Source organism: Mercurialis annua, linkage group LG8 (genome assembly GCF_937616625.2).
Source record: "Mercurialis annua linkage group LG8, ddMerAnnu1.2, whole genome shotgun sequence".
NCBI classification, from domain to species: domain Eukaryota; kingdom Viridiplantae; phylum Streptophyta; class Magnoliopsida; order Malpighiales; family Euphorbiaceae; genus Mercurialis; species Mercurialis annua.
The window spans coordinates 17,463,298-17,488,680 of record NC_065577.1 but is presented as its reverse complement, the minus strand read 5'-3'; the positions used below and the strand labels follow the sequence as shown (position 1 = coordinate 17,488,680).

General features: G+C 39.9%; 1 protein-coding gene across 1 annotated transcript; it reads right to left on the bottom strand.

Annotated features, from left to right (window-relative positions):
* Positions 1–19,716: 19,716 nt before the first annotated feature.
* Positions 19,717–23,202, bottom strand: LOC126661712 (uncharacterized). Its single transcript, XM_050355573.1, has 2 exons — positions 22,218–23,202; positions 19,717–22,031 (listed from the first exon to the last, which is right to left on the bottom strand). Exons 1-2 carry the CDS (start codon positions 23,200–23,202, stop codon positions 19,717–19,719), a joined length of 3,300 nt encoding a protein of 1,099 aa, XP_050211530.1.
* Positions 23,203–25,383: the final 2,181 nt, after the last annotated feature.

The following is a 25,383-nucleotide window of genomic DNA, read 5'->3' as shown; positions in this document are numbered from 1 at the left end:
TGAAAACTCATACTTATTTGACATGTCCCGCAAGTGATAATGTGACTCTATGTGATTAAGTTATTGAGTGCTCTAAATTATGATGGTGCGATTGAGTTTTCACTAGTGTGAATATCTAGCGGTTGCTATACTTGGAAGGAAGCATTCATCCCTTTATGACTTGTGAAATTAAATGTGGTTTGTATTTCAGCGATTTCAAGTTTGCTAGCATGTTTATCTAAGCGAGATTCAATTCTTGCTCGGGACGAGCAAAGGGTAAGTGTGAGGAGGTTTGATAGGTGTAGAATTACACCTATTATGTGGGTCTATTTTGATGTGATTATGCCATGATTAGTGTCCATTAAAGGTGTTTTATTGCTCATTTTCATGTCGAAGTGTTTCAGGTACATATTGGCGAGAATCGGGCAATTTGGAGCGTAATTGGAGCAATCAAGACTAGAGGAAGCAGAAGTGATCAAGTCAGAGCTTGTTTCTATCGAAACTTCATCAGAAACCTCCTCAGAAACGTCTTTCTCGATCGAGACAGATTGGTTTCTATCGAGATCTCCTCAGAAACCATGTCAGAAATGCATCCAGTGAGCTTTTCACCTAAGCCTGTTTCTATAGAAACCACTTCATTTCGATAGAAACAGCTCATTAATGAAGATACGTGATTTGGAGCTAAAAAGGCACATGTGGACAATTTTGTGATCTATTTTGATTGGCTACCTCATTTAGACTTGTCATATAGTGTATTTTTATTCCCTTTTTATCCTTGAACTATAAAAGGACCCCTTCTTTTCTATTTTTAGGGTATGCACTCATTTTTTAGATTTGTAGCCCCCATTTTCACTTACTATTCTCAGCTTTTTGAATTACACTTGTTCTTAGTGATATTTTGAGTTTTTGTTATGGATTGGAGATTATTATTATTAATAGAAGATTATTGGTTCCTTTATTATTGTTCTTCATTATATCTTTTATGTTTTGGGTCTTCAATTATTACAAGGTAATTAATCTCTACACCATGTATATTCTTATTTCTTGCTTATTAGTTATTATTAGCATGTTTGTGATGAGTAGCTAAACCCCCCTTGTTTAGGGGTTGTTAATGAAGTTTGATTGTGATTAGTTGACTAGGGTTTGATTTGGATTCAAGGTTTGTAATGATTTGTATGCTTAATGCCTAGTATAGATTGATCTCTTAATCCTAGGTTAAAGGTTAATTAATTAGGCGAGAGTCACTTAATTACCCGGAATTAGCAAATCATTTAATTAGGGCTTAATCACACGAGAGCGGTTTAGGACTTAATTGGTTATAGGTTAGCTTCGCGATTGGATTCAATTGATATAATCGAAATCTAATTACGCGAGAGCGATTTAGATTTCGGTGTATTAATTAAATTACAATTAGCTCTAATTGCGGACTCGAGAGAGCGGATTAGGCATTTTAGAAAAACTTGACCCGAACCAAATACTAAATCAACCCCGGTTAGCTAGAACGTTTCAACCCTAATTAACAACCTCTAAGCGTTTCTCTTATTGATTAAATCTTGTGTTAATTAGCGATTGCCTAGTTAATTGTTTAATTTAAGTAACGATTTAATTGCTTGCTTAGTAGTTAATTGTTGATTTTATTGATTTTAAAGTTCCGTAGTTATTACTTCAAATCAATTTACTTGTTGCTTTCCGAATTGAATTTTAAAATCCGTGTTCGTTCACTTTAAACCTCTTGTCCTTGTGGGTTCGACCTCGACTTGTCGAGTACTTCAAGTTAGCGAGTGAAAATTCTCTAACACCAGTCGGGACACTTTGCGAGAGAGTGTCAGGTATCTGGGCAGCAGATGTCGGCAGCTAGCGTTGCTCAGCCATCCTATCAGAGTCAGAGACCAGTGTTCTCTGCACCAGAAGGGTTTTCTCAACCTGCTGCTTCTTTTGGTGGCCAGCGAGGACGAGGTTCTAGATAGCGTGGTTTTGGAGGCCGTGGCAACGGCGGTAGAGGTTCTAGCTGCTATGGTACTGGGCAAAGCTCTCAGCAGCAGAGTCAGGGTCAGGCCAGAGTTTTTGTCGTGACTCCTCAGGATGCTCACGCATCTAACGCAGTGGTGCAAGGTACTATTCAGATTGCCTTTATAGATGCTTTAGTTTTATTTGATGCGGGTGCAACCCATTCTTTTGTGTCTACGTGTTTTGCTGCTAAGTTGGGCGTAACACCAACAAGTTTGTGTGAACCTTTATCTATTTCTACTCCTTTGTCTGACTGTGTGGTGGTGGATGTTATGTATCCATCGTGTTCCGTGGTGATCCATGGAAGAGATTTACGTGATGATCTAGTTATTTTGGATGTTCTTTCATTTGACGTGATTTTGGGGATGGATTGGCTGGCACGCCATTATGCTTCGATCGACTATCGAGGGAAGTCGGTTGAGTTTCAGATTCCAGGTGATCTACCCTTTTCTTTTCAAGGGGAAAAGGCGGAGACACCGAAGAATCTGATTTCTGCGATCAAGGCAAAGCGGATGATGAGTAAGGGTTGTCAAGCTTTCTTAGTTGTGGTTCGAGACATGGATGTTGAGGTGGGCAGTATGAACACTGTCCCTATAGTGAATGAGTTCACTGACGTTTTTCCAGATGAGTTGCCTGGATTACCACCTGATCGGGATATCGAGTTCTGCATTGACGTTGTTCCTAGAACTGGTCCTATTTCGATACCGCTGTATCTGATGGCTCCTGTAGAGCTGAAGGAGTTGAAGGAGCAGTTATAAGAACTTTTGGACAGTGGCTTTATCAGACCGAGTACTTCTCCTTGGGGTGCTCCAGTTTTTTTTGTTAAGAAGAAAGATGGTTCCTTTCTGCTCTATATCGGCTACAGGCAGTTGAATAAGGCTACCATCAAGAACAGATATCCTCTTCCTCGCATCGACGACTTGTTTGATTAGTTGCAAGGTGCGAAGTGCTTTTCCAAGATTGACTTGAGATCCGGGTATCATCAACTTCGGATTCGGGATGTCGATGTGCCTAAGACTGCTTTCAGAACGCGTTATGGGCATTTCGAGTTTCGGGTCATATCGTTTGGGTTGACTAACGCACCAGCAGCGTTTATGGACATGATGAATCGGGTTTTCAAGACGTTTTTAGATCAGTTCGTCATCGTCTTCATTGATGACATTCTGATTTATTCTCGGAGTGAGGAAGAGCATGCTTATCACTTGAGGACTATACTACAGACCTTGTGAGAGCATCAGTTGTATGCTAAGTTCTCAAAGTGTGAGTTTTGGATTGAACAGGTTACCTTCTTAGGACACGTGGTGCCGAAGGATGGGATCAAGGTTGATCCAAAGAATATTGAGGCGGTTATGGATTAGCAGAGGCCGAGGTCAATTACCGAGATTAGGAGTTTTCTTGGGTTAGCTGTCTACTACCGTCGGTTCATGCAGGATTTCTCTCGGATATCTACACCTTTGACTAAGCTGACACAGAAGGGTGTTAAGTTTGAGTGGACCGATAAGTGTGAGGCAAGTTTCGAGAAGCTGAAGGAGATTCTGACTACAGCTCCTGTTTTGGCGTTGCCTTCTGGCATTGAGGGTTTTACTATGTACTGCGATGCTTCTCGGATTGGCTTAGGTTGCATATTGATGCAACATGGACAGGTGATCGCCTATGCTTCTCGTCAGCTAAAGAAGCATGAGGTGAATTACCCTACACATGACTTGGAGTTAGCTGTTGTGGTTTTTGCTCTGAAGATCTGGAGGCACTACTTGTACGGTGCGACTTGCGAGATCTTCACTGATCACAAGAGTCTGAAGTACATCTTTGATCAGCGAGAGTTGAATCTGAGACAGAGGAGGTGGCTAGAGTCGCTGAAAGACTACGACTGTACTATTCAGTACCATCCTGGTAAGGCTAATGTGGTAGCCAATGCGTTGAGTCGCAAGTCTTCGGGCAGTTTGGCCCATATTTCTGAGGTTGGGCGTAGGCCCATGGTTAAAGAGTGGCATGGTTTGATAGCTTCGGGCTACGGATTTCAGGTTTCTCAGAATGGTAGTCTGTTGGCACAACTGCAAGTGCAGCCGGTTTTGATTGATAGGATTAAAGCTTTACAAGCTGAGGATCCACAATTGAAATGGATTTTGGATGAGATTCATCTTGACGGGAATTCTGAGTTTGTTTTTGTAGACGGAGTTCTAAGGTTTTGTTCTAGACTGTGCGTTCCGGATTCAGATGGTTTGAGAGACCAGATTCTGGAGGAAGCACATAGGTCAGCTTATAGTGTTCATCCGGGGTCTACCAAGATGTACCATGACCTTAAGGGTATATATTGGTGGAGCGGAATGAAGAAGGATGTTGCAAAGTACGTTTCCAAGTGTCTTACTTGCCAGCAGGTGAAGCTGGAACATAAGAGACCTTTTGGCTATCTGCAGCCACTACCTATTCCAGAGTGGAAGTGGGAGTGGATTGCCATGGACTTTGTTGTTGGTTTACCACGTACTCGACAGGGGTACGATTCCATCTGGGTAATGGTTGATCGTATGACCAAGTCAGCTCATTTCCTTCCGATCAAGGTTTCTTATCCTGCTTCGAAGTTGGCTCAGTTGTACATCGACAGGATTGTCAGTTTGCATGGTGTACCGGTTTCGATTGTTTCTTACAGAGGTTCTGTCTTCACTTCGAGGTTCTGGAAAATGTCATAAGAATCCTTGGGTTCTTGATTGGACTTCAGTACAGCTTTTCATCCTCTGACTGACGGTCAGTCTGAGAGGACTATTCAGACATTGGAAGATATGCTTAGGATGTGCATTCTTGATTTTCAGGGTAGCTGGGATACTCATTTGCCATTGATTGAGTTTTCTTACAACAACAGTTACCATGCGAGCATTGAGATGGCACCTTATGAGGCTCTGTACGGACGCAAGTGTCGATCTCCTATCTGATCGAAAGAAGTCAGCGAGCGGAAGTTGTCTGGTGCTAAGATTATTCAGATTACCTCAGAGAAGTTACCGTTGATAAAACGGAGGTTGGAGATAGCTTTTAGTCGGCATAAGAGTTATGTTGATCCGAAGAGAAAAGACATCAAGTTCCAGGCGGGAGACTTTGTGTTTCTTCGGGTTTCGCCTATGAAAGGCGTGGTTCGCTTTGGTGTCAAGGGGAAGTTGGCACCAAGGTACGTTGGTCCATACGAGATTTCAGAGAAGATTGGAGCTGTGGCTTATCGTCTGGTTCTGCCACCAGACATGTCTTTAGTGCATCCTGTATTTCATGTTTCTATGCTAAGGAAGTGCATCTCAGATCCTTCACATGTGATTGTGCCCCAGAGCGTTGAGATTGACCAGGATCTGTCCTATGAGGAACAGCCAGTTGAGATTGTAGATACGCAAGTGCGTAGGTTACGGAACAAGGAGATTCTGATGGTCAAAGTTCTGTGGCGAAATCATTCTGTTGAGAAGTGCACTTGGGAGACGGAGTCCAATATGCAGAAACATTATCCTTTCCTCTTTTCTTGAGGTACGTGTAACGTTGCCTATATGTTTTAGTTTATTGTTTCGGTGCTTGTTGTGTTGTGATGTTTATTTGTTTGTGTTTAAATTCGTGGGCGAATTTTTATTAAGTTGGGGAGAATGTAATACCCCATAAAAATGTCTAAAATTTTCCGATGAGTTTTTAGTACAAATCCGAATCGTTTTCGATTTCGGTGTTTTCGTTTGTTGTCCGAGTAAATTTGGATTGGTTAAAGTTTTAAATAGGTTTGTTTAATTTTTTAAAAAAAATACATTCTTGTTTTGCTTAAGGGTCTCAAACGAGACCCTTAACACAAAACTGAGGTCTCGTACGAGACCAAGGGTCTCGTACTGGTCTCGTACGAGACCCTTTGTAAATTAGGGCTTTCTCGTACGAGACCCTTTGGTATTTGTTAAGGCACAATCGTGCCTTAGCTCAGTTTTTCTTCCCCTCTATTTAAACGTGTGACTTCACGTTTCTTTCCCCTAAACCTAAACTCCCATCTTTGAACTCCAACTCAGCCGCCATCCTTCACTGATACAATCTGAAAACTCAATCATCATTCTTCATTCCAACTCCATCGGACTCAAGCTCGGTGAGTTTCCTTGTTTCATTGTTTTAGTTTAAGCTTATAAACAGCATCTCCGTAGTTTGTATCGTTCTCGCTCGTTTGTAAATCGAAATCAATTCTGTTTGGTCCCAGAGATTGTAGAGTCACGCCTCTACAATTCTCATCTTTGTTTTCGTCAAAACGGTACGTAATTCAATACGATTTAGTCGCCGCTGTTTCATCGTAATTTTGCGTGGTGTTGCTCTGTTTTACAATTAAGTTCTGCCGATTCTATATTGTCCTTGGGTATGATTTGTGTGTCTTGAATGATCATTAAACCATGATTCCTTAGTTGTTAATAGATTAAACTTTGCTTAGGCTTTCGATTGTCGTCATCTCAATTCGCCGTGTCCGTGCGTAATAGATTGACGTCCTTCTTGTTAATGCCGTGAATCTCCATGCTTGTTGATGGTGTTTTATTTCATGAATGTTAGGGTGTATAATGTTAGCTTGATTAAAGTTTGCTTGTGGTTTGGTTTTGATGATAGTTGCCGTGTTGTTTGGTTTTGGCGGGTTCAATATGCAAGGAAGGAAACTTGATCCTTTGTTTGAATTGGTAGAGATTGTTAATAGGATAAGTTAGCTACTCAATAGTTTTGTTTAAATCAATTGAATCCCTCAAGTTGTTTTATCTAATGTTATTGTTTTTAATCCTAACTTTTGAATGTGAATTTGAATTATAGATTATTAAAGTGTAAACGATAAGTGTTTTATAATTTAAATTTACATAATTACCCGGGTAATTATATACATATTTTAAATATCAATTTAATATGCCAATTTGGCTAATTTACGATTTATCCCCTAAAAGTTTCTAAAAACTTATTTTAATTAAGTTATAACTTTTGGATTTCTAATTGATTTATAATTTAGTAAATTAAGAATGAGAAATTAATTTGATTTTAAATATAAAATTGGCTAAAGTACCATTTAGTCCCTAGTTGGCTAAAGTACAGTTTAGTCCCTAATTGGCTAAAGTACAGTTTAGTCCCTAAACTTTTATAAACTTAAAATGGTTAAGTTTTAATTGTAACTTGGGTTACTTGGATTTAAAGTTATTGAATTCTATTTTAAAAATAGGATAATTATTCTACCAAGTATTTTAATTTATAAACTCGGGTTTATAAATTTAATAAACTTTGAACCGGGTTAGACTTTGGTCGCCCAGCTAGTGGGAAGAAGCTTGGTAGTTTTAAATAACTCGGCTGACTCACTGATATGAATTTTAACTTGGGACAAAGTAAGTTGTTTAATAAATTACTCGAATTGTAATTTAATATATATAACTTATATGATTTGTACTTTATAACTTGGGTTATATTTGGAATGCATTTAATATAAGTGTTTATTAAATATGGCTTGGTATTGCGTTGTGCTAGTCCTATGTGGTGTCTAGTACTCTTTAGAGTTAGGGTCTGATTTTAATTATGATTTCAATATTTTATTTAGACCCGTCGACTGTTCGTACTTCAGAGGCGAACCAGAGTTAGATTGCTTGTCAAGTTTCACGTGGAATAGCAAGCAGTGAGTTTATATCTCTATTTATCTCTTTATTAAGAAATTGTTATATTTTTGTATATATGTATGTATAAGCAGATTTTGAACTGTTTTTCGACATTGTGGATTTGATTTGGAACGTGCTACTCGATGGGCATCATCGGGACTGCGTGCGCACCGGTAATGATTATGGTATTGAGGTAGGTTCGAGATACGTCTCACCTTAGTGAGGGTACCGGTGGAAGATACGTCTCCTGGGCTCACTATGTATTTAAGTAATAGTCGGGGATCGGTTATTGAGATACGTCTCACCGACACGACAATGGATTTAGAATTATGGTTTAGGGTTTCATTGATAATCCATAATGAAAATATTTATTTAAACGTTTTTAAAGATTTTCAACTTAATAAATGTAAATGGTAATATAAACTCTACTCAGTAAATCCGACCCCGTTGTTTTCCCAAATTTTCCAGGTTGGTGATTTGAGCATTTGTCGATCTCCGTTTCTTCATTATCGGAGGTTCTTTATTTATTTTCAGAATAAAAGAGTAGAACTGTTTTAAACTCTTAGACCGCAGTAGTAGTATTAGATTATTTATGTTTTAGTCTTATACTTATTGTTTTAGACTATTAATTGTTGATGTAGTTCAACTATGATTTTATCAGCTTTGACATGATTACAGTAACTTAGTATTATATATTGATTTGCCATGTTGTTGGAGTTTAATTTGAAATTAAGTATACTTTGAATACATGTTGCGTAAATGTACTGCTAGACTAGGTTGGAGTCTCGGTTGCCCTCGAGCATGTGGTTTCTGCAGGTACATAGTGTTAAATGTTATAAATTGGTTATCCGCAAGGCTAGCTACGGGTTTTGGTACAACCATACCCATACCCTAGCGCCGATCACGATTCATGAAAATGGGTCGTGACATAAATCCTAATTAATCACAATTAAAATTTTATAATCACAATTAATTCCTAATTAATTTAAGTTTTTTTTGGACTTTTTGTCCAAAAATATTTCCACCTTTTTCCCGTACTCCTCCTCGCCGGAGTTCCATGAATAGATCCTCATGCGAGGATCTGTCAACAGATTCTCGCGCGCGAGGATCTGTTCAAGAACAGATCCTCAGGTGAGGATCTGTGACCCGCGGGTCTGTTTCTAAAAAAAATAATTTTTTTTGTGTATATTAAAAAATTAGGGATAATTTGTTGATATTTTAATTTTGGGGGTTAACTTGTTAATTCAGATTTTAAAATTTGGGGATTAATTTGTTATATAGTAAAAATTAGAGTGTTAATTTTTTTTTTAGATTTTAAAATAATAGGGATTAAGTTTGTACTTTTTTTAATTATTAGGTCTTAATTTTTTTTTTGAGGATCAAGTTTTAATTTATAATGTTTTAAAAAAAATTAGGATTATTTTAATTTCTTTTCTATCAAAAACTACTTTGGGCAACAAAACCACTATGCAAAACCGGAGAGTGTATTCTACTCTCTTAGGTGAGAGTGGGGAGAAGGATTTTTGACCCGTTTTACACAAATTTAAGGAATAAAGGATCACTTTCACCCCGAACTTGCGTCAAAGTATCAAAAAAGTCCAAAGTTGTAAAAAGGGATCACTTATACACTGAACTTGTGTAAAACGGGTCAAAAACCCCCCTCCCCACTCTCACCTAAGAGAGTGTACTACACTCTCCGGTTTTTCATAGTGGTTTTGTTGCCCAGGGTGGTTTTTGATAGAAAAAAAGTTTAAAATGATCCTATTTTTTTAAACATTATAAATTAAGACCTAATAATTAAAAAAGTACAATTTAATCCCTATTATTTTAAAATCTAAAACAACAAATTAACCCTCTAATTTTGAAAATATAAGAAATTAATCCCCAAATTTTAAAATCTGAATTAACTAATTAACCCCCAAAATTAAAATATTAACAAAGTAACCCTAATTTTTTAATATATATAAAAAAAATTAAATTTTTTAATTTTTTTTAAATACAGACGCGCGGGTCTATTCTTCTAGACCCGCGGGTCACAGATCCTCAGGTGAGGATCTGTTCAAGAACATATCCTCACATGAGGATCTGTTCTTCAACAGATCCGCACCTGAGGATCTGTTACAGATCCTCAGGTGAGGATCTGTCAAGAAAAGTTCCGGCGAGGAGGCTCCTCCTCCTCGCCGGAACGAAAAAAAATTGATAAAAAGGCTAAAAAGGCTCCTAAATTAATTAGGGATTAATTGTAATTTATTAGTTTTTAATTGTAATTAATTAGGATTTAATTGAAATTAATTAGGATAAAAAATAATAATTAAAACCCACTCTCCAATTAAGGTGCCACATCAGCACAAGGGGCTTTTTGAGCCGGTTTACACAAGTTCAGGGTATAAGTGATCCGGTTTTCCAGCTTTGGACTTTTTTGATACTTTGACGCAAATTCAGGGGTGAAAGTGATCCTTTGTTCCAAATTCAAGGTACAAATGATCCCTTATTGAGAAAAGAAAGGTTAATGGATTTTAAAATTTGATGTATTAAGGCTTTGCATATAAAATTATGTGAAAGCAGTAAGAATTAATGAACACATTTTTAATGACTAGTGTTGTTTTACGTGTTCCACACGTGCCTCGTAACGTCAAATTATCAAATATAATTTAAAATAATACTTAATTTATAATAGTTTATCTTATTAAATACTATAGATGATATTTTAATTGTTTGAAATGTTTAATTAACAGCCAAATTTTATAATTATATTAAATTTTAATAGAAAATATAAAATAATTATTAAAACAGTAATTTATTGCAATAGTTTATCTTATTTGGAATTCTATACGATTAAAAAATAATTAAAATAGTAATTATTAGATAGTTAAAATAGTCTATTTTGATTAGCATTTTAGATAATTATCTTAACATAGAAGTTTATTTTAATTAGAGTAACATAGTAGTTTATTTTAGTTAGTACTCTAACTCTAATAATTATATCAATAGTTTTTAAAGGTGGTGATTTTATTTAACACTTTTTAACGGCCATGATTAAAATGAAAAAACGTATAAAGGTGGTAATTTTATATGGAATTAATCCTAAAAGTAATAAAAGTTCAATCTTGAGCCTATTTGATCTTCTCTTCAAGAATCCATAAAAAAAAGATTCTTTTTTATGAAACCGCGATGTGGAGTACCTGAAAGTTGGTAGAAGAGATGGAAAAATCACTTAGCATATTATTAACATTATCCATAATAACAAAATAATAACATAATGTTTTATTGTCCTAAAAAGAGCTCATATGGGCTAATTCGGAATTTTAAACCCAAAAACCATCAACTATCGTTTTATTCTTATCTTAGCATAGTAGTTATCTTTTTTAATCATTATCTTATTTTTAGTCATTATCTTAATTATTTAGCTTAGTATTTATTTAAACAAGTATCTTATTAGATTGAGTTTTCTATTTTAAAATTTTTCCCCTATAAATAGCTAGTTTTAGGTTTGTATTAGACACACATCAATTATCAAACAAACCAAAAATCAAAGTTCAAACTTTTTATCTTAATCTCCGAATTAAATTTAATTTAGAAGTAGATTTGACATTAATTCTACTTGGGTTCCTTAACCTCCGAATTAATACTTATTGTTTGACATTGATCCTACTTGAACCTAGGTTCTCAGATTAGTACCAACTTGCGAGTAAATCCCGTGTGGACCTTAGGTTTCCAAATTGACTTGCACCTGAACATGATTCTTGGGTTACCCCTGGTGACTCGTGACTTACAATTTGTGACTTTTGAATCGAATTTAAGCACAACCGATTAAAGCATCAAAGCTAAACGGAACCTACCTACGAATTCAAAGATTTGAACTTGGAATTATTTTCACGCAAACATTTTTTGGCGACTCCACTGAGGACGCATTTATGATGAGCACAAAAACCGGAACACTACAGTCAAATTTAAGAGGAATAAATAAATCATGGAAGAAAAAAATAATCAGATTCGAACATAATATTAAAAATGTTTTGATTTTAGACATTGGTTTTTTTAATAAATTCTTTTTACTAAGATTTTAATTTGATTTAATGCGTGGAATGCGTGGAATTACGACTAATCTTCTATATATTATATAATTGAGAGGACCAACAGAGCCCTCTCATTGATTCTCACCAAATAGTGCATTCTCATTAGTTCCCACCTTTACCAAAACACTTATTTTTCTTTAATTTTATAAATTACTTTTAATTTATATTAACTTCCAACGTATAAAACTTTCTTCACCAAACTAACGTTAGAAACTCTGCCTCCGTGCATCATTCCAGGTAACCAAACCAACGTCAAAGACTATGCGACTGTGCCTTATTCCAGGTAACTTCAGCAAAGAAAAAAAAGAAAGTGATAAAAAGGTTTTGGTTAATTAGTAACCTCAAATTTCACTCATGAAGCATGGAAGCAATCAACTGTGGATTTTGTAACTTTCTGTTAATTAGTAAAGGTTTATTAATTAGAGTGTGCTTGAAATCTTAAAATTAAAGGCATGAAGACCGATCTTCAGCTTGGATTCAGGTGTTGGTTTTTTATTTATTTCTATTCTTAGAGTTTTTTAACTGCTGAGTTTTTTAATCAAAAAAATAATTTGTGTAAATTTATCAATCTATAATTGTTTTTACTCTCATTTAGTTCGGTTTGTTTAGTCTGTATTTATTATTGTGCAATATCGCTGATCTGATCACTTTAGTTTGTTTTTTTGTTCTATAGGTGGGAATTTTCTTTAACTCACCTAATACTTCAGCTATTGCCACGGAGTGACGAACCATATTTTGATTGAAAAGGTTTTGAAAGATATTTCATATAATTAAGCTCTTCACAATGAAATAAAAATCAACAAAAGGTAATCTGGTCCTTTACCTTTTCAATTAAATATTATTTTCCTCATTGTCATTTTGCATGTAGTGAAAAATAAAACATGAGGACAAATGTTGAATTGCCTATACTTTTCAAGTTTTTTGAATCGACTTTGAAATTTATGCTAAATATGATATTTTTGCTAATGCTCATAAGCTGTTTTTAAATGTATTATGACTTGAGTTTCATAGTTCGTTCAGTTACATTACTCAAAAGATGATCTTTTTCCTGAATCAAAGTAATTGGATCTTGCTTTCTTACAGATTAGAAGGTTAAAATTGGTGACAAACAATTGGAGTTCTAAATCTTATAGATTCGATGAAGTTTTACTTAATCTACCTCTCAAAAGCCTGTTTATGAAGCAGTAGCAAAGTCCTCTCAAAACGTTAAATTGACAATACATACAAGACATTGTAATACATACAAGAAATACCAGGCAAACTTTAAAAATATATCAATGTATTTTTATTGGTTAACATCTTATTGGATGTGTTACCCTACATGTAAAATAGAGTTGTGTTTGTTGTATACGTGAATATGTACGTATATATTAATATTATATGCAACTAAAAAAGTGTTTTTCTGTAATAATTGCCAGTAAATTAACCATTTTTATAGTTTTAAATTTAGAAGTTATATTTATTATATTGATTGGTTTGGGTCAGTATTTCTCTGTCTTAATAGTTCCCATGACATTGATTGCTATTAGTAAGAGGTACGTGTTTTGACTAAAAAAATTTGTTTATGTCTCATTTGTTTTCTTGGATCAATGAAATTTATGAAAGAGTTGTTTGTGATGTATGTGGCGATCCATCTATCGCCCATGAAGATCATGTCTCAGAAGATCATCCTCATTTCTTTATCTAACTGGGTACCTTTATGATAATTATGTGATTCTTTAATTGCCTTGGTTATTAGTATAGTAAATTCTTCTTGAATTTTACTGGGTTAGTTGTCGGAATGGAGGTAATTGTATTTTATTGGTTGAAAGGTACTTATAAATTTCTTAATTAGTTGTTTTTAAGTTGTTTAGATTGCTTCTATGAATTTACAAAATTACAGTTTGTTGTTTTACACCTAGAAAACTTTATGTTAGCATTTGGCTGTTGTGATTTGGATTGAAAGTTTGGCATAGAGCTATATGTTGATATTATTTGGGAATTCAATTGATTTTTTTTTTCTTATTCAAATTTTCCATGTTTAAATTTGTGGTGATTTTTTTTTAAGTTTCATATATCTTTTTCACAGTTTAATAGAATTTTTGTCTATGTAATAATCTAACATGTATTTTATAATAAAAAATAACATTAGTTTTATTATTAATGCCTAAGAACCAGATCAGACAAGAAGATTTGATAAATATGGTAAAACTTTGAGAAACATAGTATCCAATCCGCATTTTATTATAAGAAATAGTTGTAGACAAATTTTCAAAAAAATAGAAAAAAACTCATTAGAGAGATAAAGAAAATATATCAGCACAAGAAGTGATTAAGAAAATAAAATACAAAACATGTATTGTAAACATATATTATTTTACTGACGGGGTTGGTTCAAGTGGTAAACGGCTTGATATCGTTTAAGTAAGGTTTCAGATTCGAGTCTTGTGAATGCAAAAAATTCCTGCTGGCAAAGTCACCCATCATGCCAGGTGCGCGACGCGAGTCGAATCCAGATTAGTCAGGGCCAAGCACTGGAAACCGGATGGACAACCAAAAAAATAAATATTATTTTAAAACAATTTGTTACTAGAATTATTAAAATATAATTTAATTTTTTTGATTAATAAGTTTATAAATCATAAATGTTATTTTTTATGTTATTTATATTACTTTTTTAGAAACTTAACTGTATTTTAAATTATATATAAATTTGATTCCGCGCAAATGCGCGGGTTTACGACTAGTACTTATATAATTGAGAGGATCAAAGGAGCATTCTCATAAATTCCTAACTTAGATAAAACACTTATTTAATTATTAAAAGTTGTTATTAATAGATAATTCTCATTAGTTTTCCAACTTAAATAAAATACTTACACCAATAACATTTTTTTTGTTTATTTAGAAAGGAATAATTAGACAATTAAAAAAAAATTGTCATCTATTATGATTTCTTATGAGATGAATAATAAATATAAAAAGTTTCTTCGTGATCTTCAAAAGCAAAATGAATCTGATCGAAGAAGTCGGTAAACAGGCAAAAAAATATAAAGAAAAGTCCATAATAAAATAATTTTTTTTGGATAAATTGGTTAATTGAATTTGTAAAACTTTTAAATATAACCAACCAAACTTTTTAATAAACTGAACTAATTTTGGCAAAAAAAATAAAAAAAATAAACTGAACTAATCAAATTATTGAATTTACCAAAAACATTTCACCGAACCAGAATGGATTGATTAATCTGACTAATTCGTTGCTTAATATTTTCTCACCTCTGTTACCATAAACCCATTAAAATAGTAATAAAGAAAACGAAACTCTAATGACCATAATTTACTACAAGTGATGACCTTTTGTTCGCCTGGAAATATTCCGGACTCGAATCTTTGAATTTATAATCGGGATCGGTTTGAGGTTTGATACTTTAACGAACCTATGCAGATATTCACAGGGCTTGTTTGGTTAAAGATACTTAACCACGTGATCTAAGAAGTAATAATATGGGAGTTAAGAAATCAGGCGAGATTAATACCGAAAACTACTCCTAAATTAAAACAATCCGGAGATTGCGAGATAAAAAGCACTGGACTTGGTTCTTGATTGATTGATTTGTTCATCCAAAAATAATAAAGCTCTGAGCTATTTATAGCTCCTCATAATTAAGACTCCTAATTTAACTAGGACTAAGACTCTAAAAGAAAATCACTCCTATTGAACTACAAACTCCTAATAAAATAGAAAAAAGCAATAATAAACAAGCTTTCTGTTGAGCCTTAATCCCTGATAAGCCCACATGAAGTTCGATCCGGTAATTATTTGGGCCGATGTAAACAATGCCCCCAACAAGTCTGAAATGTTTATCTTTTGGGCTTGTTCTCCATTCTCAGCACTTCCAAGCCCACTACTGAGGCCCAAGTCATCCGAAAAAATTTAAAGGGGTGCGCATCTATTGACTTTTCGGTACCCCCTTTAAGCCACGTCATCTCCAGCTGTTCTCCACGATGCCACGTTTTGGCCCCACGACCTTTCGGCTTCCTCTGATTTTGTCTTTTAACAAAAATACCATTTCATTTCATCACTTACCTACTTTCTCTGCATTTATCAAGCTTTCTCTCTCCTCAGCAACGTCGAGTAATTCACTAAGTCTCTTCTGGTAAGTTTTCGCCCTATCCTCTCTTGTCTTTGATTCGCCTTTTTTAATCATTCGCCTAACTGAGATATCCCCTTCTGCAGTTATAATGGCTGCTCCTAATGACGCTATCGCCGCTCAAGTGACCGACAAGATGAACGAAATCCAAGCTGCTGCTCCAAATACCGATCTTCAGGTAATAGTGAAAACCAACGACGACAAAGAATGTGTCGGTCCAATCCTCGTTTCGCCCAGTCATCTCTGCGAAATTGCTACCCCTTTTCACGAAGAAGTCCTACCACGATTCTCACTCGCCCACCAGTCTTCCATTTGGGTGAACACTATGTTTAGAAACTGGCCGACAGAGCACAAGGGTTATCAAGAATGGGTAAACCGATTAAAGCCTCACTTCGGCCAATTGTGGAAAGATGTTGGCATATACGACATGATCGGCCTCTGCAAAGCGAGCAGACCGATAGCGAAGCATTATATCATGGGGGCTTCCCTCTTCTGGTCGTCCGCTGTCAACTGCTTCTGTTTCAAGTTTGGTATGATGACCATCACTCTCCTGGATATGGCTGCCATCTTGAACATCCCTGTAATCGGCGAACGTATCTCGCCCAACCTGGACACCGACATCCCTGCTTTTAAACTGACAAAGGCCCAACGGAGCTACGGTCCCTTCGTCAAACTTTTTATGGGCGAAGAACACTATAAACCAGACGCCAAAGAGCACATCGCCTTCCTGGCCTTCTTTGTGGCGAAGTTCGTACTCTGTACTTCATCTTTCAGAGTTACAACTGACTGCTTCACACTCGCCGCTGCTCTGGCCGAAGGGCGGAAGTGTAATTTGGGCGAGTTCATGCTGGCTCACTTGTATAGGAGTCTAAATGAGATCGCTCCTCATGCCGAAACACGAACCTTCCAATGCCCCAGTGGTCCGCTGTGGGTCCTGCAATTATGGCTCGCCCTTTACTTTCCAGAACTCTTTGAAATCGGCCCTCACATCAAAGCCGATTTGTGCGGTTACCAATTGATCGCCGCTGGTACCCGTCTCCCACATGTATTGGACGTTTTAGAAGTGTTCACCAACTCCGTTCGTACCTCAGAGCTTTTTTGTCCCATCCTGACTCTGAAGTATCCTCCATCTTGGTTATACCTCGGCTGGGATAGTGACGATACAGAAGAAGCTATGGGCGACCCTAAAAGGAGACTTGGAGGTCAATATTGGGGTAGCTCTTTAAAGAGCAGGAATTTAATCGCCGGTTTGGAATACAACCGCAGTAGTATAGAGGCATACTGCCCTAACTATGTGGCTCGACAGTTCGGATATAACCAAGGAATTCCCTGTCCTTTATTGATCTCCGTCAATAATCGCGGGACCTACAGACCTTCTTTAGAAAACTATGCCGACTTGCAATTCATAACTCGCCTTAATAGAGCCTATCTTCCCCCTATATCAGAAATTTCTCGCCCTTCCACCTCACCCAAGTGTACCCCTGAATTTGATAGCTGGTGGGCTTCAGTCGTAGAATCGTGTTTCGACCTCTCTCCAAAAGAAATCCTCTCTCTTCATAATTTTTCTTTACCTCCTTTATCAAGAAACCCAACTCATGCCGATCTGTTTCTTTTGCAGGCACCGAAACGTCCCAAATATGAAGGTAACCTATTCCATCTTTTTGAAATTTCTAGGTTCGAACGTTTTTACAAATTTAAATATGACCCGTTAGATCGGCCAGGCATGAACCTTAGGATGCAACGTCATAGACGAATAGCTAGGACTAAGTTCAACGAAAAAATGAAAAAAGTTTGGAAAGATAAGTACGAAAAAACATACTCTTATGAATTCTTCTTAGCCCATATTCGCCCCAAGTTCAAGTATAAGAGTCCACCAGTTCCTAAGTGTAACATGTCCACCCCTAATCCAATTAAACTGCCTAAAAAACGAGTAAAAAAGTCTAAGCCAATCGTAAATAACGAAGGGGTCACTTATACGGGCATCAGATGTCCCTCTGATGTCGAGGCGATAAGTGAACTGGTCAATCATGGCTACACTAGAATACCAGGTAACAAAAGATATCATTTCGCCTTTTGAAACTTTCCTTTATTTCATACTAACTTGTTGTTTTCCAGTTGGCGTGCCGAAATGGGCGAAAGGAGATGTTTATGACACCGATGGTGAAGACCCGCCAGAAGCAAAGAAGTCTCGGCGCAAGCGTCCGGCGAGCAAAAAATCGTCCAAGAAGGAGCCCAAGGAACCCAAGGCAAAGAAAATGAGGGCTGAACTTTCCGGATCTCGCCTCTTTGATCCCGCTCCTTCCGACCCTGAAATTAATCGCCCTTCCAGGAGCGCTCATTCCTCTTCAAGGGATGATACCCAAACAGGGGGCGATCATACCTGCGATGAAGGCATTTCCTTGACGGAGAACCGCTCTTCTCAAAAAACATCGTCTGTAGTCGCCCCGACGGTGTCGCAGATGCTCAACTTTTCCCCGCTCCCTACTCTGCATTCGCCCCTTGGTTCAGACCTGGTGAACCTTCCGGCTCGTCTTGCTGCCAAGACTAAGGTACCTTATTTTTGCTTATTATCGCCTTAACAATGTCCCTATCAGCTAATTTTTTATTGTGGCCAAACATGGCAGATATCGGATGATGTCCCGGCGAAGCACGACGACCTGGCAGCAAAAGCAGCGGCCTTCCTTAACTCCGACAGTGAGGAAGAAGAGATGCCCGCACCAGAAATCGAGCAATAGGCCGAAGTGACCAGCGGTCCTTCTGAGGGATGGGGCGATCATCTAGACGTCGTTGGCTCTTTGAAGTCCCAAGGGGTGGCGATCTTCAAATCACCTGAAGACTTTGGTCGTCTTAAAAGAGCGGCGACTGCTCTGGCCGATGCTCCTCCAGAGGTTTTGAACGAGAAGGCTCGTAGTGCCATGGTCCAACTGTCTGCGTCGCTACCCGCATTCCAGAAGATCTATGACGAGGCGACGCAGATCCAGACAGATCATGACCAGCTGACCCTTCGGGAGGCCGAAGCAAGGGAGAAACTAGAAACGCTAAAAACTTCTGTGAAAGCATCTGTTTCGACATTGACTGCTCGCCGGGACCATGCCAAGGAGCTGAGTGACAAAATCTCAGCCTTGAAGCTCGAGCTAGAGACTGAAGAGAAAGGCATAGGCGAGCTGGAAGTTACCATGGACAAAAGCTTGCTCGAGGGGGTCGGTGTGAAAAAGAGCCGGAATGAGCTAAAACAAAGCCTCGCCAAGATGAAGCCGAAGGTGGATGAAGCCCGGAAGTCTTTTAACACCGTTCGTAGTGAGCTTGGCGATATTTTTAGCCATTTTTAGTTAGTTTTGTAATCATTTTTTGTTTTTTAAGTTCAGAACAATGATAATGTTTGTTTGTCCAATCTTGCAATACTTTGAATCGCACTATGTTTTGATCGGCCTGGGGCCGTATCTCATTTGATTTTTGCTACTTTTCAATGTTTATTCGGCCAAAGAGCCGAAATTTTCCATTATTCACACCTTGCATTGCTTTCATGTTTATCTATTTTCATATTATCGGTCTGTAAGTAGTTCGATACAAAATAATGTTATTATCCAAAAATGATTACAAAAATGTTGAGAAAAACGGAGAACCCGTTGAAAAAACTCAACTAATGTGAACCGCCGAATTGTAAATGGTATTACTAAATAATCGGCGTTCGCATACATTTGCCGAGCTTTCCATGAATTTTAACAAATTATGGTATTGCTCGGCGATAATTTTTGACCAACATTATTCCTCGTCGGCTCTCGACAGCCGTTGGCCGTTATGAAAACTGAGCGTTCGTCCAGAAAATTTCACTGTGATCATGAACAGCCGAAGTATCTCGCATAATCGGCTAGAAGCAGTTAGCTTGACTCGGTGTTTGGCCAAATTTTTCGGTCGCGTCTATTCGTCGTCGGCTCCAAACAACCGTCGGTCGATGCCATCCCAGCAACTAGGAACATATTGTTTTAGGAACTGACCGTTGATCGCCCTGTCGTGTTCTTCTCCATCAATGTTTGCCAGCAAGTAAGCACCGCCTTCTAACTTGTTGACCACAATAAAGGGGCCTTCCCAGTTCGGGCTCCATTTGCCAAGCCGAGTGTCTTTATGGCCGATAGGCAAGACTGCTTTCCATACTATGTCGCCCACCGTAAAAAAATTTCGTTTTACCCGTTTGTTGTAAGCTCTTTCAACCCTTCTTTTCTGGGCTTCTAAGTGGTCTAACGCCGTCAAACGCTCTTCGTCAAGGTCAAGAGAATTTATCACCATCTTGTCAAAGTAATCTTCTTTGGACAATTCGCTCTGGTATCTGCGGCGAGTAGACATGACGGTCAGCTCCATTGGCAACATCGCATCGTAACCATAGACCAGTCTGAAAGGCGAGGTCCCAGTAGCCGACTTCTGACTGGTTCTATTCGCCCAAACAGCTTCTGATAAAAACACATGCCATTGCCTTGGGTTTTCTTCAATCATCTTTTGAACTATGAGCTTGATGGCTTTGTTCGTGGCTTCGGCCTGTCCGTTGGCCTGGGCGTAGTACGGTGTTGAGTGCAACATCTTTATCTTCATTTGGGAGGCCCACCAACTTATATCGCTTCCTGTGAACATCGTCCCTTGATCTGTGGTTATGGACTCGGGCAAGCCGTGTCGGTGGACGATGTATTCTTTGAAGAACTTGATCACCGCTTCTTGTGTCGGCGACTTCAAAGGTTTAGCTTCGACCCACTTGGTGAAGTAGCAAGTGGCGATACTCACAAAAGTATGACCATCAGACGAGCCGGGGTATACTTTCCCTATCAGGTCGACCGCCCATCCTCTGAATGGCCATGGCTTGATGATAGAGTGCAGGTCTTCGGCCGGGACATGTTGTATTGGGCCGAATTTCTGACAAGCTTCGCAACCCTTAGCATATCTTATGCAGTCTTGTTCCATTTTTGGCCAATAAAAGCCGTATTTATGGATAAGCCACCTCATTCTGGGGCCCGCCTGGCGGGCGCCTGCTATACCTTCGTGTACCTCGGCCATAGCAAGCATCGCCTCTTTTGGACCGACGCATCTGAAGAGTAGCCCTTCAAAGCCCTTCTTATATAATTCGCCGGCTAAGACCACGTAATTAAGGGCTAAAGTCCTCAACCTCCTATTCGTGGCGTCTGGTTTTTTGAACCACTTCAGGAGCTCGTCCCTCCAATCTTGGGTGACGTCAAGCTGGTAAACCGAGAATTGTCTTTCGTCGATCGTGATGCCTCTGGTGTGGAGATTCGGTGTTTCCCTTTCTATGGCGTCGAACTCTCGGTTTACCTTGTAACCACTACCGTGCTGAGCTAGGTCGTTTGCAACGCCGTTATCGGCCCTCTCTGTGTATTCTATTCTCGTATCTTGAAAGCCTTCGATCAGGTGTTTCGCCTTGTTGCAATACCTCACCAACAGCTCGGACTCGCATTTGAATTCTCCTGTCACTTGTTTAATGACTAGCAAAGAATCTCCTTTTACACTGATCGCCCTCGCCCCTAGCTCGGCTAAAATCTCAAAACCGAATATGAGGGCCTCATATTCTGCTTGATTGTTGGTGCATTCAAACTGGAGTCTGAATGATAACTGGTAGGATGCACCCAAGGGTGTGACGATGTGCACTCCCGCGCCTGCCCCCTGGCTTGTCCTGGATCCGTCGAACCACATCTTCCACACGGCGATGTCGAAAAACGTGATGTCTACTCGATCAGGTGTTTCTTCCTTGAGGGTAATACCAGGGTGATCGGCCAAGAAGTCTGCCAACACTTGTCCTTTTACTGCTCTTTGGGGGACATACACCAATGTGAATTCGGACATTGCAATCGCCCATTTTCCAATCCGATTCCTTAAGTATGGTTTTGATAAAATATACTTAATGATATCGGTCTGGGACAAAACATACACTACGACCGGCAACAAATAGTACCGCAGCTTACAGCACGTGAAGTACAGACATAGGCACATTTTTTCTATGTCGGTATAGCGAATCTCTGTGTCCGTCAGTCCTCGGCTCAAATAGTAGACTGCTCTCTCGATACCATCGTCCTCTTGGGCGAGCATACATCCTAGGGATTCGTGCGCAGCCGATAAGTATAGCAACAACGGCTTATTCGGCTTTGGAGGGGTCATGACCGGAGGTTTCGCCAAGTAACCTTTCAAATCGTCAAACACCCTCTGTTGCTCGTCCGTCCATATCCACTCATCGGTCTCTTTTCCCCTCAGCAAAACACTCCAGCTGCGGAGTCGGCCTGCTGTGTTTGCTATGAATCTTCTTAAAAAATTGATTTGACCGATGAGCCTCTGGAGCTGCTTCTTGGTTTTGGGTGGTTCAGCTTTGATAATCGCCTTGGCTTTGTTCTTGTCTATTTCTACTCCCCGCTGGTGAACCAAGAAACCCAAGAAGTTTCCAGCCGAAACGCCGAACGCGCATTTCAGAGGATTCATCTTTAGACCATTACATCGTATTCGCTCGAAACCTTGTCGAAGGTCGGCCAGATGAACTTCGCCGGTATTTGACTTGATCACGACGTCGTCGATGTAGACCTCAAGGCAGTCGAGGCCTCTGAACATTTTGTTCATAGCCCTCTGGTATGTTGCCCCCGCGTTTTTTAAGCCGAAAGGCATCACTACCCATTCGTACGCTCCGATCGGCCCAGGGCATCTAAAAGCCGTTTTGGAGATGTCCTCCTTGCTGATTGGAACTTGGTTGTATCCAGAGTGTGCATCGAGAAAACTGAGTATCGTGTGTCCTGCTGCCCTGTCTATCAGCATATCGGCCACAGGCATCGGGTATTCGTCCTTAGGTGTAGCCAGGTTGAGGTTCCGAAAATCTACGCATACTCGTAGCTTCCCGTTTTTCTTCATCACTGGCACGATGTTAGAGAGCCATTCGGTGTATTGGGCTTCCCGAATAAACTTGGCATCTTCCAGCCGCTTAATCTCATCCTGTATAAGAGTATCCACTTCCCTGGACATTTGTCGGGGAGGTTGCCGAAATGGCCGAAACCCACTCTTTAATGGAAGCTTATGCTCGGCGATATCAGGATCAAGGCCCGGCATTTCATCATATGACCAGGCAAAACAGTCGCGGAACTCAATGAGTAGGGCGACCAGTTGCTCTCTGAATCCTTCGTCCAGTCCTACGTTGATGTATATGGGCTTAGGCGATTCATCTGTCCCCAGATTGATTTCGAGGAGGTCGTCCTGTACTTGGGCGGGATCATCTTCTAACTTCCCGGTTGCCAATCTTATGTCCCCGATCCGCAACGATCCTGTTGGGTCTTGATCTTGGTCCTCATATATGCATTCGGCCGATGTAATATCGTACAGCAAGGTTAACTGTCTAATTTTCTCCCTCAATTCTTTATGTCGTGCTATCATTTTGAATCTCTGAGGATGGTGGATCGGCCTTTGCCCCCGAGGGTCACTGATACAGGCCGATCTGAGTTAACAAGCAGGCGAGGTACGTTCGTCTCTCATTTTGAACTGAGGGATTGTATGTTGCGCACTTCCTCATCATATAAACGTGCTTCAAGCACATTGTGGTCTTCGCCGAAGGGGTTGGGGTCGCCCTGAACAACTTCTGCCTCGCCGTCATCTCGCCATATAAAGAGCATTTGATACATGGTCGACGGTATACACATGTTAGAGTGTATCCAATCGCGGCCGAGCAAAATGTTGTAGTTGCTCCGGGCGTTGACCACGAAAAACCTTTCTTCGGTTTCTACTCGCCCTACCTTGATTCTGAGGGTGATGTACCCCTCGGCCGGCGTCTCGCCCCCTGCGAAGTCAGTCATGTAAACGTCGGTCGGGTCCAGCTGATCCCGCGTTATGCCCAGTTTTTTGAGCATCTTCGCCGGTAGTATGTTGACGCCAGCCCCGTTATCGATGAGGACTCTGTTAATCGATACCCCATTCAAATCGGCCTTGATATACAGCGGCCGAATGTGCCTAGTCATCCTCGTTGGAGGTTTGCTAAGAGATACTACCGCGGTACTGTCGGCGCTATCTCCTTCCGGTACGATTACATCGCCTTCCAACGTTGCCTTTTGCCCCGGTTTACTTCTGTAGGAGTTGGGGAGCGTGACCACTTTTACTCCGTATTCGTCCCTTACCACCGGGACCCAGGCTTTCAACATGCCTTTCTTGTGCGAAACGACGACCTCGCGGTCTTTGGGCATTCTCGCTTTAAGCTGGCCACCGTGGTGCGACACCAGTACGTCCTTGTAGGACGATCGGCCGCGGGAATCTTCGTCATCCTTGTGAACTACTGCCGCAACGGACACATCAGCCGCTTGTTTTTCGCCCTTCGGCATCCATACCTTCCTTACCTTGGCATTTTGCCTATCAGGTGATTTGGTATCCGCATCGGCATGGTTCCTTGCCCCCAGTCTCTCGGCTATTGTCCTATTTCCGTGCTGCTCTCTGGGAACCGATTCTATACCGTGATTCGCCCGCGACTCTTGTCGCAGCCTTTGCATTCGCCTCTTCTGGGTTTTCGTCATACGAGGGGTCTCCTCCGTTGGCCGAAATATCCTCTTGAATACGTTAGTGGTAGGCCTCCACTGTGGCTCATGCCTCTGCCACTGCTCTGTGGGCGATCTCGGTTTAAAGGTCTTGGGATGCTTCCTCGTGTTCTCACTTCCTTTGACCTTAAAACACGTACTGCATGATGGGCAAGTCATATCTGCGGTAGGCGAGCTGTATCGCTTCCTCTTCTGTTGCTGAGGTCGCCCTTTTTCTCCTCGCCACTTTGAACCGTTAGTCTCTACTCTCGGCTTGGGCCTTCTTGGGTTCCACTTGCTTTGTATCTGCCCTTGCTCTAGGTAGCTATCAAAGTGAGGCCGAACTGTGTTAATAGACACGTATTTGGCATCGGCCTCTTTCTTTGTTGGGAACAGGAGTTTCCCTTTGTTAATCGCCTTCTGAATCACGTTTCTGAAATTTACGCAATTGTTCGTGCTGTGCCTCCAGGAGTTATGGTACTTGCAATAATCCTTACCGACTAGCTCCTCCGACGGTGGAATCGTATGACCTTCGCTTAGGGCGATCTGCCCATCCTTCAACAGGGCATCGAATATGTCGTCGGCCTTAGTCAGGTCGAATGAATACTCTTTTTGTACCACCGCGGTTTTATTTCTTTTAACAAAGCCAGGCTTTCGCAAGGCCGAACATTCCTGGGGTTTTGTTCCCAAAAATTCGGCCATGTTGACTTCATCTTCGGATCCACTATCCTCGCTATCGGACACCACGGCCACGTCGAGCTGGTCTTTGTAATAGGTCCCTTTAGATGCGCCTCTCCTCTGTTCTTTCTCCTGGAGGAGTCTTTCGTAGCTCGTCACCCTGTTAGTTAGCTCGAACAAGTCCCGAAACCTGTGGCCCTCGAAATGCTCCCTCATGGCGAAACTCATTCCTCTTACCACCATCGGCACGCAATCGGCCTCTGACATTTTGGTGGAGCACCTAGTCCTGAGGTTTCTAAATCGGCCGATATACTTCTCTGCCGACTCACTCGGTAGCTGTGAGATTCGGGCGAGGTCAGCCAGGGTGACATTAGGTGGT